We start from the raw sequence: 16,910 nt of genomic DNA, 5'->3' as shown, positions 1-16,910 counted from the left end.
CTGCTCCTCTGATGCTGCTTGGCCTGCTGTGTTCATCCAGCTCTACATCTTGTTATCTCAGATTCTCCAGCATCTGCAGTTCCTACTATCTCTATGCAGGAATACACACCTGTTTCACTGCAATGATAATCTCTCTCTTAATGTCCTCACTTCCCACCTCACCTGCCTCCGGATTTAAGGAAACCAACTTCCACCACATCCAGTAAACACACTAAAACATCAACATTATTTCTATTCTTTCTCAGAGTCTAGGTATCTCAACATTCTCACACTGAATTTATACCGTATCCATTTTGATATTATTTACAGTTAAATAACAAAACGCACAGCAGTTTAAGAAGCAGAGACTGCAGTATTGACTAAGGACCAAGCAGATGAAGTGTTACACAGTGCCACCATTGAACAGTAAGTGAAATCATCATGTGACATGTTTACATAGTAATTTATAATGTAAATAGTTGCCAAATGAGTATAGATATAAGGATCATAGAGTCATAGAGCTGTACAGTATGGAAACAGACCATTCAGTCCAATGCATCTGCACTGACCAGATATCCTAAATTAATCTAGTCTTCTTTACCAGCATCTGGCCCACATCTCTTTAAACCCTTCCAATTCATATACCCATCCAGATGTCTTTTAAATATTGTAGTTGTACCCACCTCTACTGCTTCCTCTGGCAGCTCATTCCATACATGCATGACCCTCTGCGTGAAAAAGGTGCCCCTTAGGTCCCTTTTAAATCTTTCCCCTTTCACCTTAAACTTATGCCCTCTAGTTTTGGACTCCCCTACTCTGGGGAAAAGAGAGAAAGAAATAATTTTAATCAAACTATGACAAAAAAAGTCAAAGATACAGATTAAACAGTTATTGGATCAGATGTGAAGGTACAAAACAATGTTATTTTCATACTTCATAAGATTGTCACCTTTGTGTATTGTTTACTTTGGGGGCCAACAAAATGATTTTTTTCAGATAAGCCCTTGATAACACCCTTCATAGAAAGAAAATCAACTCAATCCAACAAATGAAATACAATGAAAATAAAACTATTTAAGTGAAGGAAAACATTCTTTTTGACCTGAAAAGAAAAAAAATTCTCCCTTTTCTCCGTCTATATTTGATTCAAAAGAGTTGGTCGTAAAGACAGAACATTGAAGAATGGAATGATGAATGAAAATATGGTTGAGAAAATGAGGATAGAACAAATGCAGAGAAACAATACGAAAGGACATATTATATAAGTGAAGACCCATTACATCTCCCAGAAACATCTCAAAATGCTTTGCATACAATGCGGTATTTTAAAGTCAGTGACTTGTCAGGACAAATGGCAGAGATTTTGTGGACAAGATGCTACAACAGTGGAGGAGATGAATGACTGATTAACTGATTTAATTTGGATTTTGAACTCTGTTACATATATTAAAAAAAAACTTCTTGCATTTGGTGGATAAGCATTTGATATCAAACAATTGTCAAATGTAGAAGCAACTAGGACATGTTGGCAAGTTGGAATTCTTGCTATTATTGGCTCAGAGCTTTTGAATAGTCAGAAGTCCCTTAGCTATTTGGAACAGCCCAAAGCTAGTAGGTACAATGGCTTTGTGTTTGAGTACAATGCTATCCATCCAACCATTTCAACATAATCATTGGTTTTTATATTTATGAGAAAAAGTTGGCATTCCTACAACATCATTTTCTGACATTTCACAAAACACAAGCCTGTTGGACTATAACCTGGTGTCGTGTGATTTCTGACCTTGTCCACCCCAGTCTAACACCGGTACCTCCACTTCATTTCAGACAATGATCTAGGAAAGTGTCTGTATGTCCAGTCAATCTTTTACCTCCACAAGAAACCCTTTATTAAAATGTGATCTTCAACAGCAACTTTAATCATCTCAGGATATTCAAACTAGAGAAATGCCATCATTTTATAGTGAACCAGAAGCTGCAGCTATTTTGTCCATTGCAAGATCCCACAAACACGAGCCTAATTTATGTTTGTCATGATGATTGAATGATGCATGCAGCCTATGATATGGACGGTGCAGCACTCCCTCAGCACTGACCCTCCGACATGTGCAGCTTGCATTACATCCTCAACACTGTCAAATGCATCATCTGGTTGTTAGGAGAGGATTGCCCTGTCATACCTCGCGGCTGGCTAATTAAACCTCACACGTATCTGAGCTGCCTAAATGTTTCCTTTAACTTTTTTTCTCCTTTCCCATCCGCGCATCGTATCCTTGAAGTCATTGGAACATTAAACAAGAACATATAAACCCATCCATTAACTCCTGGAAGAATATTTCCGAATATTTGCTCGGTGTCCTATTCAGATACGTGTCTTTTGTCTGAATGACGCGCTGTTCAGGTTTCAGGAAATAAGTTGGACGCAAAGCCCATTCTATTCATCTTTTTAACTTTCCGTTTGGACACACACACACACACACACACAGTTTCTGATTTAAGGCGTGCTGCATACAGCTTGGCCATATTTTCCCCTCAGGAGACCTTGTTCTGTCACTCAGTTCAGACAATTTTGGGGGGGATTCGATCTGTTTCTCTGCTGGTCACATCGAAAATGTGAAAAATTAAAGGGAAAGAATTGGAGCCCTTGCTTCATTCCAGCTTGCCCCCGTCTTCCTCCCCCTCCCACTCTCTTTTACACCAACTCTTCACTAAAAAATAAAAATCCGTTCAGATGTTATTGCACACATACAGGTTTTAGACCGATTCCCTATTTTGTTTGGACGCCTGATCCCGGTGTTTCATTCAGTCCCTGCTTTATTCAGTATCCATCTGCACAACAAAAATCAAAAGAACTGCGGATGCTGGAAATCTGAAATAAAAACAGAAACTTTTTTGGAAAAATAAAACTCAGCAGGTCTGGCAGCGTCTGTGGAGAGAGAAACAGAGTTAATGTTTCAAGTCCAGTGTCCTTTGTTCAGTATCCATCCTGCAACGTTTGTCAACATTATTGTATTTTGATTTGATTCATTGTAGTCACATGGACCTAAGCACAGTGAAAAGCATTGTTTTTTGGAGCAGTACAGGCAGATCATAGCAAAAAGAAACACAGCAAGATCATAGGGTGCTTAGACAGAGGGAGGTATATAGATTACAGCTGCACAGGAGGTGCACGCGGCAAGATCAACATTTTTACGAAGTCCTGCTACATTTCAACGAAGGAGAAAACAAAGTGGATGCCTGACATCTAATTCATTTTAAATTATAAAATTAACAGTAAAAATGCTGGAGAAACTCAGGAGTTCTGGTAGTTCCAATGGAGAGGCAAACAGAGTTAGTGTTTCGATTCCGATATGGTCGGAATGTTAAAACTGTTCCTCTCTGTCTCTCCACTGATGCTGCCAGACCTGCTGAGTTTCACCAGCATTCTCATGTTCCATCACATAGCTGGCTACACCGAGCAGCCCAGTTGTAGCGCTTCCCGGCCCAGAGACACCGACCTTCTACGTTTCACTAGCACCATATCAAATTCAGTATTGTACCGTGAGAAATTGGAGCATGAAATTTAACTAGCCGCAGTTGCTATAAAATTTTGGATGTAGATTCCCCTCAGTAATTACAGTATCTAATCGATATCGTTAGTTTAAGGAGGAGAAAGGGATAAATGAGAGAGGGTGGAACAGCGAATTTAATTATCTGAACTACGAAGATAAAGCTTGTTTTTTTTTAAGAAACGGAGACAAAAATTTAACGCATGTTTTAAGAGAAGAATTTTACAAAGAAAGAAATAAACAGAGAAATTGGTAAATAGTCCTATCAGTAGCCCGTTTAATCCCTAACAAACTATGGGAGAAATCCGTAGGAAGAGCAAATCGTCTAATTGGAAAGGGAATGTTTGTGAAAAATACTTAAAATAAGTGATACTATCTTCAATTGTAAATATGCTCCACACCGCAGTTGACTGATGATGAGACCGTTTGTCCTTATTAATCAGCTGTGTTTTTTTTAATTACTGCGTTTAATCCAAAACTTGTTCGCACCAAACCAGTTTGTTGTAAGGTAAAACTCACGGCGTAGTATCCCACAATAAAACAGAAGAGAGTCTTTATCGAAACAGTAACAGCGCTTAAACGAGTGACTGATGATAAACTCGGGTTGTCAGCAAAATAAATGGGAGAATTGAGATTAGGATTTCCAATATTATCATAATGCATCTACTCCTGGCTAAAGCTTCATTAGATCCGTGTTTTCAAGCCACAATTCGTAAATGTGAGGAATTTTAATCAGCTGAGTGACTGTGCTGCTAACCCTCCAATTTAGAATATTAACTAGCGGGCGAAATATTTACGAAATTCTGAACGACGAATAGCATTTTTAAGTATTTCATTTCAGTTCCCCCGAACGCGTTTCTGGGTCAGTTCATCTCTTTTCTATCAAATGTAGTGGCAGTGTCTTTGTTCCGTTTTAAGCATTTGGTCAGAAATAATATTTAGTTTCTTTTAAAATGAAGGAACGTGCGGCCCTCACCCTCCAAATAGAATCTTCCGCGGAAAATGTCAACGATTTTTTCTTTAAAAATATACAAAGCAGAAAAGGCTAGTGTCGAATATCGTTCAATATAAATCAGACAGCAAAGAATACACTGGGATTACAATCAGACACGGCGCAAGCGAGAAAAATAACATACCGAAATCATTCTTTACATTAAAAATAATAAACTTCGCAGCCCTCCCTTAACTACAATCTATAAAGATTAAATACGTCTATTCCTATCACCTCCAAAAGAGCTTCGTTTGCAAATCGGTTCTTAAATGACACCTTTTTAAAAGATCTGTTCATTTTTAAAGTGGAAATCTGTCCTCTTGCAAATCAGCAGCATCCAGTAACGTAGTCTGTGTACAGGCGAGACAAGCGCCAAACGTTACCTGCTGTTTTATCCTTCAAGCTACAGAATCAGAACAAACTGGACCGCGTGCAATCATTTGAAGTTTGTCCAAATATCTGCCCTCAATCATTTTGATTTACAGGAATGTGTTACTGTCTCCGTTCTCTAACGCACATCAATCTCCCTCAATATCGTCCCTGAAATTCACTCAAATATTTACGGGATCTGTATCCCTGTAGCCCGGTAACTGATAAAGGATATCGCCAATTTGCAAAAAAAAAGTTTGTTATCGGACAGTATTCGGTTAAAAGTTAATTCAGCGGCTGCAATGAAAATTACGGAACTCAGACGCTTGTACACTTGCTCCCTGAGTGAAGGGTTAAATGGGAGCTATGTTTATGTGTAATAATCGCGTTTGTATTGAAACCACCAGTAAGGCCGGTGCTGAGTTTGTGCAGGCTCTTGAGTCCTGACTCGATACAGCTCAGCATGGTAAGGTGTATTAATTCTACCTTTATTCCCGGTCCTGGTTGTAATTCGCAATCATTGGCGTCGGTAAAGCTCTTTCCACTCTGTAAAATATGTCAATAAATTTAAACACCAAGAACTCTTGCCACCCCGGAAAATAAACCAGATTACCAATGATCGGCCTTTGTGTTGGTGGAACAACTCCTTCCCCCTCATCAACTGCCAGCTGTCTGCCTATTCCTGCTTTTCACTAACACTAATTACACCGAGGGACTATTACAAATTAACACATTCATTGTTCCTTTATACTTTCTTCAAACTAAATTGTTTCTGAAATGTGGATTTTTTCTCCCCCCCCCCCCCCAGTACAGTAACGTGAATAGTTAAAACTCAAAATCCTGATTGATTTTCTTTAGTAGCAAAAATGTAAACTTACAACTTCGTCCCTGGCTGGGGTGGGTGTGTTATAGAGAGAGAGAGGAAGATCGAAGAGGTCTAGCAAGGGTCCGTCAATCGGAGCTTGTGAAGTCTCTAGGAGCCTCCGCCTGGAATGAACAATTCACCGAATACATTGTAGCTTTTATCTAAAACCACAAAGAAATTCTACCACCATCGGTACAGCACCAAGGAGGCCATTCCGCCTGTTTCCTCTGTGCTGGGCCTCTTTCTGAACCCAATAGGAGCCGATTCTTTTTTGAAGGTTCACACCTCAATCTACTTCCATACCCCTGCATTCCTGAACAAAAAAATCCCTCCTTTTGTCTAGAGATAGTAGGAACTGCCGATGCTGGAGAATGTGAGATAACAAGGTGTAGAGCTGGATAAACACAGCAGGCCGAGCAGGAAAACTAACGTTTCGGGTCTAGACCCTTCTTCAGACCCGAAACGTCAGCTTTCCTGCTCCTCTGATGTTGCTTGGCCTGCTGTGTTCAACAGCTCTACACCTTGTTACCTCCTTTTATCTAACTGTGTTCTGGTTGCAGATACCTGTCGATAGAAATGGTTTACGTCCGTGTTCGCTATCAGAACCCTTCAAACAACGGACTATTATTCCCAATATATTTTGAACATAAAATTGTACTTATCACTGAACTATGAGACAATGTATTTCAACTGTGCTTAAAGCAATATGTCAATAGCGTCCAGCTCAGATGCGTTGGAAATGTTATACGTGTGAGCCCTTACTCTCAATTCTCTCATGGGATGAGGGTGTTATTGTCAGGGGTGCTAACTGCTGCCCATCCCTCACTGCCCTTGAAGTGAGTGGTTTACTTGGGCATGTCAGAGGGCAGCCAAGAGTCAACCATATTGTTGTGGGCCTGGAGTCACATATAGGCCAGACCGGACAAGGACGGCAGATTTCCTTCCCTGCAGGACGTTAGTGAACCAGGTGGGTATCCATCACCGTTCATAGACACCAATTATTTCAACGGTTTTTCTATTCCAGTTTTGTTAATTGAATTCAAGATCAAGATTGGGCGGTGGGGCAGGGAGTGTGGCGTGGGGTTAGGGAGAAGGGTTTAACCCGCATCCTCTGAGTGGAGTTCAATGTCATTACCACCCCGCTTCCCTCTCCTGTACCGAGGGGCCCTATCTTCACGAAGGTCAAGTTTCATTTTGAGGGAGATGGAGAAATCGGATGCCCCACCTGTTCTAGATTGACCCCGAACAGTTTATTGAACCACTTTTTGGCTCCAAACAAGAACATTAATTTACTCTCTTTAAAAATAAAACTGTAGGGGAGATGAAAACATCTGGATCTTAATGTTTGTGATCCAACATTAAACTCCTCCAGGTGTGAATGAAGAGAACGATAACAAACAAAAACGGAAGTTTAAATAGTCGGACGAGGGTGTAAGCAAATGATTGTCTTCGCCAGGAATTGCCAACTTAAAGTGAAAGTCTCATAATTTGTAATAATTGGCGCCTAGTTTCTCGTGGGCATTATTTGAAACAGCCAGGATTAAAATATTATTAATATGGTTCAGATGCTTCAGTTTCGTTGATGGAAAGTTATTAACAACCAGTCAAGAGTCACACAAATCTGTACCTTAATAACCAAAGGGAACAACATACTCCCCTCCCTCTGTTTCATTTTTGAGAGGAGAAACCGAACGAAAGGGAGCGGTGATAATATGGCGTGCAAGGATTGTAAATGTTTGTATTTGGCCTGGTTCCCTTCTAAAGGCTGCAGGGATGTAACATGAATCCGTGTTTAGATTTCAATTCGACTCATGTAGCTGATGAGCGATAAGGCTTCGTGAGATAATGTTAGCTGTTGGTTGGACACGAGTAGAGAGGGTTGAGGAGGGGTGGCCAAGTTATTTTGTGTGTAGTCTGAAGCCTTACAGGTTTGAAGGGCTGTACTACGTTGAAGAGGTGTGGTTGGTGAAAAATAAACTTTTTTTTCCTCTCTCTAAGTTCTATCTGCCAAGGTAATCTTTCTTTTAAGCCAGTTGACAGGCAGACCAGGGAGGAATTGGGCAGGAGGTTTCAGAGTAGAGGCAATAGCCTCCCTTCTGAAACAAGGGTTTTTTTTTGTGCGCCTGTCTATGCTGTACGGTAGGAATACGGATTCTGAATGCCATGTACTGGAAGAGCACAGGGCTGCTGGTGTGTCGTATGGAAAGCAAAGACAAGTACCCGGCTGGTGCGTGTCTCCAGAAGGTGAGAGTTACTTTCTTCTCTATTTACTTTATCGGGGTTTAACCCTCACAGGACAACATCGACTCGGAGAGTAATCTCCCACTGATAGACGCAGTGTTTTGTAAAGTAACTTCACAATAAATAATTTCGTGTTAATTTTCAAACTATGTATCTGGGCGATGTAATGGGACTGCACTGGTTTGAGGAGGGGAATAACCGGAGCGGAAGATTCGGGGTCGATGGAGTTTAACGATTGGGAGTGGGTTACCGAGTCACGATTCTGTCCTGTAGTGACCAATCTAAAAGTCTCATGACTTCTGGCGCACCTATATACCGCTGTCAAGTCTGTATTCGGGTCTAGTCTCTAAGATATAAAGCGCAAAAAAAGACCCATTGGCCCTCCACGTCTATGCCGGTCAAAAACGGCTCCATAACTATTATAATCCCATTTCCCAGACCTTCGCCCCCTATATCCGTGTATGTGCCGGGATCGCTAATGCACATACAAATACTCCTGAAATGTTAAGAGCAGTTTCGCTTTTATTACCCTAAAGTAGTGAGTTCCAGAGACCCACCACACTCTGGGAGCGGGGAAAACCTTCAACCCATCTCTTCCAACCACATTTCCCCCCCGCCCCGGAAAAAGCTTCCTGCCCCCTTACAGCTTCAATAATTGGCACTAAGGAGGTGGGAGAGGGTAATTAATTCAGCAACCTTGTGCTGCTGCGTAAAACCAGCTTGTTTGAGTGGGGAGTGTGTTGGCTTCATTTCGGGGTCCTTGGCCGGTTCCTTCTCGTTCAAGAGAGCAGCAGGGACTCGGAAGGGGTAACCTCCAATTCATACCTATCCACAGAACACCTACCTCTCCCCACTAAACTCCCAGATGGTTGGGGGCTTTAGTTCAGCCCACATACATTCGCTCGTGTCTGTTTTGTGGGGAGGGGAAGCAAGTAGGTTTGGTTTAAATCTGTAACCAAGCAGAGCTGACCTTTCTCGGGATGGTTAACTGGAGTCACCTGCGACAGGGATTATGTCCCCCCTCCCCCCGCTCCCCTTTCTCTTTAAATTGCCCAATTGAGCAAACCTGGCGGATTCAGTCATTACCGTTCAAGTGCCCTCATTAAACCTCTTCACCTCTAGATTGGCCTTTCAAATGCGTTTTGATAGAACAAGGAGTGTTTTAATTGTTGAAATTTTTGACAACTCAATTTTCCCTTTTTTTTGCCTCCTCTTCACTGACTCCAACCTCATTTGGACCGGCGTTAGGAACTGATGGATATAAATGAGGAGCTTTGTGTAACTTCAGGGGAAACGGAGTTTTCTTAAACACTTGAGCAGACCAGCCACTGACACTGGACTGAATACTAACGATTTACTCGAGAGTCTGGTTTTATTCTTGTCAGGAATCAAGGGTATTTGCTTTCCAAATTACACACTTTTTAAAACGATTTACGAGCAATGTCATGGTGAATAGGGTGAGTGGTTAATATTGATATGGGGGGCTTAAATGTTCTCTCTTAAAAGACCTAGCTCTTTACGGGCATCAATGTGCTGGAAGCTTTCTTTTCTCCAAATCTTTGCTCTTTTTCCAGTTTAAAAACCATGTCGGACGACTCCGAACCCACTTCCTCCAACTCTTTTGAAAGGATTTGGAAGCAGAGGAGTGCTTGCAGTATGGTACCTAGCCCCCCAATCACCAATCTCCTCCCGTCATTTAAATATTTGAGACTCGTTTGCACCGGGAGGGGGGCTAACTTTCCTTTTTTTTTGTCTCTTTATTGTAGACTAATTCCGAGCGGGTGGTTAAGGACGAATCCAGTTCCCCAGCTCCTTCGGCCTCGCCGTCCCTGTCTCCACAATCGATGATCTCTTCCAGGTCGTGCAGAAATATCTGTAGCAGCTGCGGCTTGGAAATAGTGGACCGATACCTCCTCAAGGTGAGAGTGAACAGCAACTCGTCCCCACCAGAAAAAAAACACATCGGGTCTAATTGATCATTGCCTATTCATTTGGGAGTAATTCTGAAGCAGAATAGACTTCGCCACCAAGAGGCAGCAATGAAATAGCCAAGATTGTAAGTTTGACCGGACGGTGGTAGAATAGATGTGGGACTAGTGTAGGAGAGATATTGTTATCGGTGTACACTCCGAGGGAGTCCTCTGTACTGCACGAACGGCCTCCTACTATTCGAGTGAAAATAACTTTTCCGTACTTACTGTTTGACGTATCCGGGTGTCACTTTTGAGTCCATTAAAACCAAGTCCCTGAGTTCTATTTTAAAGGTCACAGGGTTGTGGAGACTAAGCTCCGTCAAGGGTTGCTGAGTTATGGCCGTTCTTTCTCTCTCTCTCTCTCTCTCCCTCCACCCCCAACCACGGGACCAAATGTCGCTCTTTCTCAGAGTAAACCCCATCTGTTTGCCGGTGGAAGCAAAATTCAGTGGCCCCGTTTAAAGGCCTCTTACCACTCTTTACCCAGCAACACGGAATAGAGGCTCTGGCTCCAGCGCCCTGGATAGGAGCTTGCTGCGAGCAAATTGTTTACCACCTTTCTCCACGACAACCATGCACCCTCAGAGCGTGAGAGACACGAGTCTGTTTCGAATCTCCCGCCCCCGAGGCACACCCCTGAACTTGTGAAGCCGCTTGTTGAAAGCGCTATTTAAATACAGGCTGTTAAAGGTCAGTTTGTGTCTGTTTTGAGTGACCTATCATGAACCCGTGTTCTCCCTTTGACTGCACCAGGCCCCTTTTAAAGCTTCCAATCTTTTTCTCCCTCCCCTTTTTTCTATTGAACCGTCTCTTAAATTAAGACTGGACCCTGTGTACGTCCTGTTACCAGCAAGACATTAACTAACAGGGATACGTTCCTTTACAATCTACAAGTCTTCATAATTTCTTTTTGGAGATAGTGGCTGCTGCAGTTATTGGATTACAGGTAGACTCCCTGAATTTAAAACCCATCATCAGTGGAAATAACAAGGTGCAGGGCTGGATGAACACAGCAGGCCAAGCAGCATCATAGGAGCAGAGAGGCTGACGTTTCGGGCCTAGACCCTTCATATCTCTGATCAGTGGAAATAACCCGGTTTTAAACGTTCTGAGGAAGGGTCACCGGACCCGAAACGCTAACTGTTTTCTCCTTCACAGATGCTGCCAGACCTGCTGAGCTTTTCCAGCAACTTTTGTTTTTGTTCCTGATTTACAGTATCCGCAGTTCTTTTGGTTTTTATCCGGTTTCAAATGTGACCCGGATTACTTTAGAAATCCAACAAACACCGGATTTGGCCAGGAAATGCCGTCCATTTGACCCTAAATGGGAATCAGCCCCAAACCACTGATCTAACTGCTCATTGAGTTAACAAATCACTGCAAGGTGATACAGCGTTTGAGAGACCTCGCCTTGGGCGTGATTTGGAATGTGACGGTGATAACCCACAGCCCCGGAACATTGACCAGTTTGAAAAGAATGTTCATCCAGCCCTGCACCTTGTTGTCTCGGATTCTCCAGCATCTGCAGTTCCTACTATCTTTGAAAAGAATCATTTGGTTTATCCCAAGCTTTTACCCCTACCCTGTTTTCTGCATTTTTAGTTATTTCTTCAACTCCCTTGTGAAGTTGTTATTGACTTCACTGCCGTTTGAGGAAGGACTTTAGGGCAGCATGGTGTCTCGGTGGTTAGCACTGCTGCCTCACAGCACCAGGCACCTGGGTTCAATTCCACCCTCGGGCAACTGTCTGTGTGGAGTTTGCACATTCTCCGTGTCTGCGTGTGCAGGCTAGGTGGATTGGCCGTGCTAAATTGCCCGTAGTGTTCAGGTATATGTAGATTAAGGGGATGGGTCTGGGTGGGATGCTCTTGAGGGTCGGTGTGGACTTGTTGCACCCAAGGGCCTATTTCCAAACTGTAGGGATTCTATGATGATGACTTTCGGATCAACGCAAAACGCTTGATAACTTGCATCTCCCCAGTCTCTTCCGGCAATGTTAAACCTACGTGTAGAAATATTTTTTCTTTCTAATAAAACGCTTGACCACAAAAACTTCGGACATCCTGAAGCCGTGAGCAGGCGCCATCCAAATGTTGCTTTATTCTTTTTCAATTGAAGTGAGCGGTGGCTAACGAGAACCCGTTTTTGTTATCCTTCCCCCAAACTGGTGGTAGTGTGCCTGGGACAGAACATTTCAGGCCCACATACCGCCGCAAACTCTTCTGAACTGGTTTAAAATGTTTATGCCTGTCCCCCATTACCCATGAACTAAGTGGCTCATTAGGGGCCGTTTGAGGGCAGTTAAGTGTCAACCACATTGCTGTGGGTCAGGAGTCACATGTAGGCCAGACCAGGTAAGGATGGCAGATTTCCTTCCCTAAAGGATTTTATCTGAAACCCATCTGGTTCACCAGACAACGGTTTCAAAGTCATTATTAATAATCCGGAATTGAGTCTCTTGAATTCAAATTCCACCATCTGCCTTGGCGGAATTCAAACCCAGGTCCTCAGGAAAATTACCTGAGTTTCTGGATTAATAGTCGAGTGATAATAGAACTAGGCCATCGCCTCTCCCGATGAGTCCACTGACCCACCATCTCCCCTGTAAATAATAGTTTAAACCTGTCGATCCGGGTCTGGTAGATCACAGTGAAGGTTGTGTGTGAGATTCCTCATGGAGGCTCTGTTCTCTATATGTCCAGGTGAATGAACTATGTTGGCACGTCCGATGTTTGGCCTGTAGCGTGTGCAAAACCTCCCTGGGCCGACATACCAGCTGTTACATCAAGGATCACGAAATATTTTGCAAACTGGATTATTTCAGGTACTGATCATATGACCCTGTTAGACATTCTAAAGATTCCTACCGATCAACTCGGGACGGGCATAGAGTGCAAGAGGGCAGTTTTCAGCAGGGCTATGATTCAGAACCGGCTGCAGTTCCGAATGTGCAAGGTCTTAATCTCCAATCCGGGGGTTCCCAGTTCCGAGCAATAAGGTTCCCCACTCAGGCACCTGAGGTATCAGTAAGGCTTTAAAATTAGTGTCGACTCTAAGGTGAAATGGCGTGTCTGTATGCGAGAGAGAAACGTTCCAGCTCAGATTCCACTTGCTTCATTGTAGGTATTGGAGAGATTTAAACGAATTTCCAAAAGGGGAACTAAGATAGATGTCACGTTCAGTTGTACAAGACAGCTTAAGTTTGAAACTTGAGCCTTACTGTTTTTCTTTATAAACAATATTTACACAGCGCCGACTTCCACTCCAGGACAAACCTCCGTTGGAGGATCGGATCAGCCCTGCATTTCAGTCCCTATGCATTTGTATTAATTCACATTTTACAACTGTCTCCCATTGCTTTGTTTTCCCCCGCCCAACAAAAAAAAAATCTTCGGTTGGGCACGAATGTGTGCGTGTGTGTGGGCGCCACTAGAACGGGCTGGACTCAGCCTGAAATCACAGCCAAGCCTTTCAGGACTCAACTTGCGAAGCAGCTCCATATAGGGACAGTGGGGTGTTCTCTTCCACAAACAGCAATGAATGTTGAATCCAATTTTAAACCCGAGGCTCTTTGTTAGTCAAATATATCTCAGAATTGTTGTCGTACGGATGAAGGCTATTCGGCGCGTGTTTACACTGATTCTCTGAACACTAACTTTGTCCCAACCTGACTTCTGAGGAAGGGTCCAGACCCGAAACGTCAGCTTTCCTGCTTCTCTGACGCTGCTTGGCCTGCTGTGTTCGTCAAGCTCTAAACCTTGTTATCTCTTTTGTCCCAATCTCCTGTTTTTTTCCCCATGCCCTTGCATATTTTCTATTTAAATCATCCAGTGCCTCAGTTGAAACTACCTTCAACGTGTTTCCAGGTAGAGCATTCCAGACCCAATATAATGGCATGGAAGTTTTTGTTTATTGCTTTCACAGAACGCTAAAAACTCTGCCATCACCTTTACCAGCAGGAGCTGTTTCACTGTATCTGCTGACCATTCCTGTCAAATCAACTTTTTAACCTTCCATCCAGTTATTTTAGAATAGTAGAAATGGGCAAAGATGCTATTGTATGGAGTCAGCCTGGATCGATTAAAATGGCAGAACAGATTGGAGACTAAATAGTTTCCTCCTATTCAATATCCCAATTTTAAGTGCCTTTTAAAAGTTGTGCAAGTGTGATCAAATAGGCACCTAGTGAATGGACTATGCTGTACACCTGGTCTGCTGTTTATCATTGGAACTTGTGTACAGCCAACGTGTTTGGTTACACATCCATAGGAACATTCTACCACAATTAAAATTAAATCTGTCCATCTTGGTAACTTCCCTGCTGAATCAGAAGTCAGAATTTTACATTTCAGAATTGTACCTGACTAGGCAGTGTTTTGTTGTTCAGGTGCCAGCTCTCTCTGAAGATATCAAACACCTTGTCTACCATCTTGCATAAATGATCATATGTTAATATTTCAGAAGTGAGCAGGTGGCTTCTCCCAGTGTCCTCAGCCAATGATTATTCTGAATCAACAAAGTTCAGCTGCTTTTGTTTGAGTTCCTGCTATGCACTTTTTTTCCTGTATTGCTATGCCATGGCCATGCTTCAATAGTCTGTCATAAAGTGCTTTGAGACATCTGAAAGGTGCTACACAAATGTAGTTCTTTCTCTTTGTTCTTTAGCATGAAGCAGTTGAATGTTTCTAGGAAGAAAAAGCAATAACTTTTCTCTCTACCATTTGTAACCACCAGCCCAAAATGATTGTTTCACCAGGCGTTATGGAACCCGGTGCTCTCGCTGTGGTAGGCACATCCATTCGACAGACTGGGTCCGCAGGGCCAAAGGCAATGTCTATCACCTGGCATGCTTTGCCTGTTTCTCCTGCAAGAGGCAGCTGTCCACTGGGGAGGAGTTTGCTTTGGTGGAAGAGAAGGTTCTCTGTCGGATACACTATGACTGCATGTTGGACAACCTCAAAAGGGCAGCTGAAAATGGTAACTTGGCTTTTTTATTTTAACTGTGGAGTTGAGGATACCTTCAGTGGTGTTAACTGATATAGTTGCTGAACCTGGCTGGGTATATTCCAGGAGATGGCAAATGACCATAGATCTTTTGTCCTACCCAGGTGACAGCTTGATAGCCAGTGAATTAATCAGAATGACCAACCTTAGCCAATCAGAAAACAAGCATTCTCTATCTAATTGGATGGTTCTTGATTCAGTTGAAATGTCTTCTCTCTGCCTCACTTATGCTGCTTATTCACTGGTACATTTTGTTGCTACCTCTCTCCTCCTGAGTTGCTAATAGAGGGCTTTGGGACTATACTCATTGGAGTTTAGAAGGATGAGGGGAGAATCTAATTGAAACTTTCAGAATACTGAATGGCCTGGACAGTGGATGTTGGGAAGATGATTCCATTGGTAGGAGAATCTAGGACTTGAGGGCACAGCCTTAGAGTAAAGGGAAGACCTTTTTTAGAACAGAAATAAGGAGAAACTTCTTCAGCCAGAGTGGTGAATCTATGGAATTCACTGTCACAGAAGGCTGAGGCCAGGTCATTGAATACATTTAAGACTGAGATAGATAGGTTTTTGATTATCAAGGGTTATGGTGAGAAAGCAGGAGAATGGGGTTGAGGAACTTATCAGCCATGATTGAATGGCAGAGCAGACTCAATGGACTGAAAGACCTAACTTCTGCTCCTAGGTCTTATGGTCTTATACTGTCCATTTTTAATCCCTAGTAACTAGAGGGCAGTTCTGATGGGATAGTGACCCAAACCCTCAAAAGGACACACTGAAAACAGATGCTGAAGATCCAAAATTGCTGGAAAACCTCATGTCTGGCAGCATCTATGAAAGCAAGCAGAGTTAATGTTTTCAGTCCATTGACTCTTCAGATGTGAGATTGGAGAGTGCGGAAGTGATCTGAGAATAGTTCTAAGGATAAGAAACTTCAATTGAGGATAGATCAAAGTTGAGACCCTTCTCCTTTTTGAGAATGCTGAGGGGAATTTTCAAAATTTAGCTAGTTATACAGTGAACAGGGAGAAGCTGTTTCCATTTATAAGGAATAAGAACATGAGGGCATAGATTTTAAAGTAAAGAAAAAGAACTATGGATGCTGTAAATCGAGAACAAAAACAAGTTGCTGGAAAAGCTCAGCAGGTCTGGCAGCATCTGTGGAAGAAAAAAATCAGATCCTCTGAGGAAGGGTCACTGGATCTGAAATGGTAACACTCATTTTTTTTTTTCCACAGATGCTGCCAGACCTGCATAGATTTTAAGTGTGCAAATGAAACAAGAGCAATATGAGCCACTGTCTTTCACTTAGTGAGTTGTTTGGGTATGAAAACACTGCTGAATCCTGGTGGGTGCAGGTACAATTGAGGCTTTGGATTATGATGTCCAGGGACATGGGGATGGGAGAAAGGAGGAGACAGGGCACTGGCACTAGATAATAGAAACAGACTAGATAATAACTGGTGCAATCTTGATGGGCCAAATGGCGTCCTGCATTGTAGGGATTATTGTGGGCATTACTGCATTAGTATGTTGGAGGCTGCTGTATTTTTCACATTATAAGTGACCACACTTCCAAAAAAATTCTTTGCCTGCAAGTTACTTTGGGCAGCTGAGGTTGTTACACAAATGCAGTTTTAAACTTTGCAGTGTGGGTGCTACTAGCAATTGATGATCATTGCCCTTGAGTTGGTGAATGCTGTCCTGAACTACTGAAGTCTGAAGATTGAGATTCAGTGAGACTTAAATCCAGTAGCTGTTAATTTTCCAAAATTGACAAACTTCTGGAAATCTTCCATCAGATTGAAGCTGCTAAATATAACTGGTAGAATGATTTGAAAATAAGCACTATTAGTTAGCTTAGCCTTCTTCATGAAGAAGGCTGTATATCTTTAGGGGTTTAGAGATAGTAGGAACTGCAGAGCTGGAGAATCTGATAT

General features: G+C 42.6%; 2 protein-coding genes across 13 annotated transcripts in view; one reads left to right on the top strand and one right to left on the bottom strand.

The window, feature by feature from the left end:
* The window catches only part of slc44a5b (solute carrier family 44 member 5b), a 389,888-nt gene that overhangs the window by 39,617 nt on the left and 333,361 nt on the right, over nt 1–16,910 (bottom strand). The gene's annotated exons all lie outside the window — the stretch shown is intronic.
* Nucleotides 6,685–16,910, top strand: part of LOC109920515 (LIM/homeobox protein Lhx8) — a 39,400-nt gene continuing 29,174 nt past the window's right edge. Inside the window, exons 1-5 of one of the 8 annotated variants that reach the window (XM_048601661.1) lie at nt 9,062–9,387; nt 9,568–9,652; nt 9,760–9,912; nt 12,669–12,790; nt 14,723–14,943. In XM_048601661.1, the coding sequence (XP_048457618.1) occupies nt 9,578–9,652; nt 9,760–9,912; nt 12,669–12,790; nt 14,723–14,943 (571 nt within the window). In that variant the 5' untranslated portion in view covers nt 9,062–9,387; nt 9,568–9,577. Of the gene's footprint in view, nt 6,720–7,329; nt 7,997–8,706; nt 8,801–9,061; nt 9,451–9,567; nt 9,653–9,759; nt 9,913–12,668; nt 12,791–14,722; nt 14,944–16,910 lie in introns of those variants that run through there. The other 7 variants (XM_048601660.1, XM_048601666.1, XM_048601663.1 and 4 more) reach the window with 7 other exon arrangements.

Source organism: Rhincodon typus, chromosome 10, assembly GCF_021869965.1.
Source record: "Rhincodon typus isolate 14 chromosome 10, sRhiTyp1.1, whole genome shotgun sequence".
Classification (NCBI taxonomy): Eukaryota; Metazoa; Chordata; class Chondrichthyes; order Orectolobiformes; family Rhincodontidae; genus Rhincodon; species Rhincodon typus.
The sequence above is the reverse complement of the archived record's forward strand: the minus strand, read 5'-3'. Positions and strand labels throughout refer to the sequence as shown.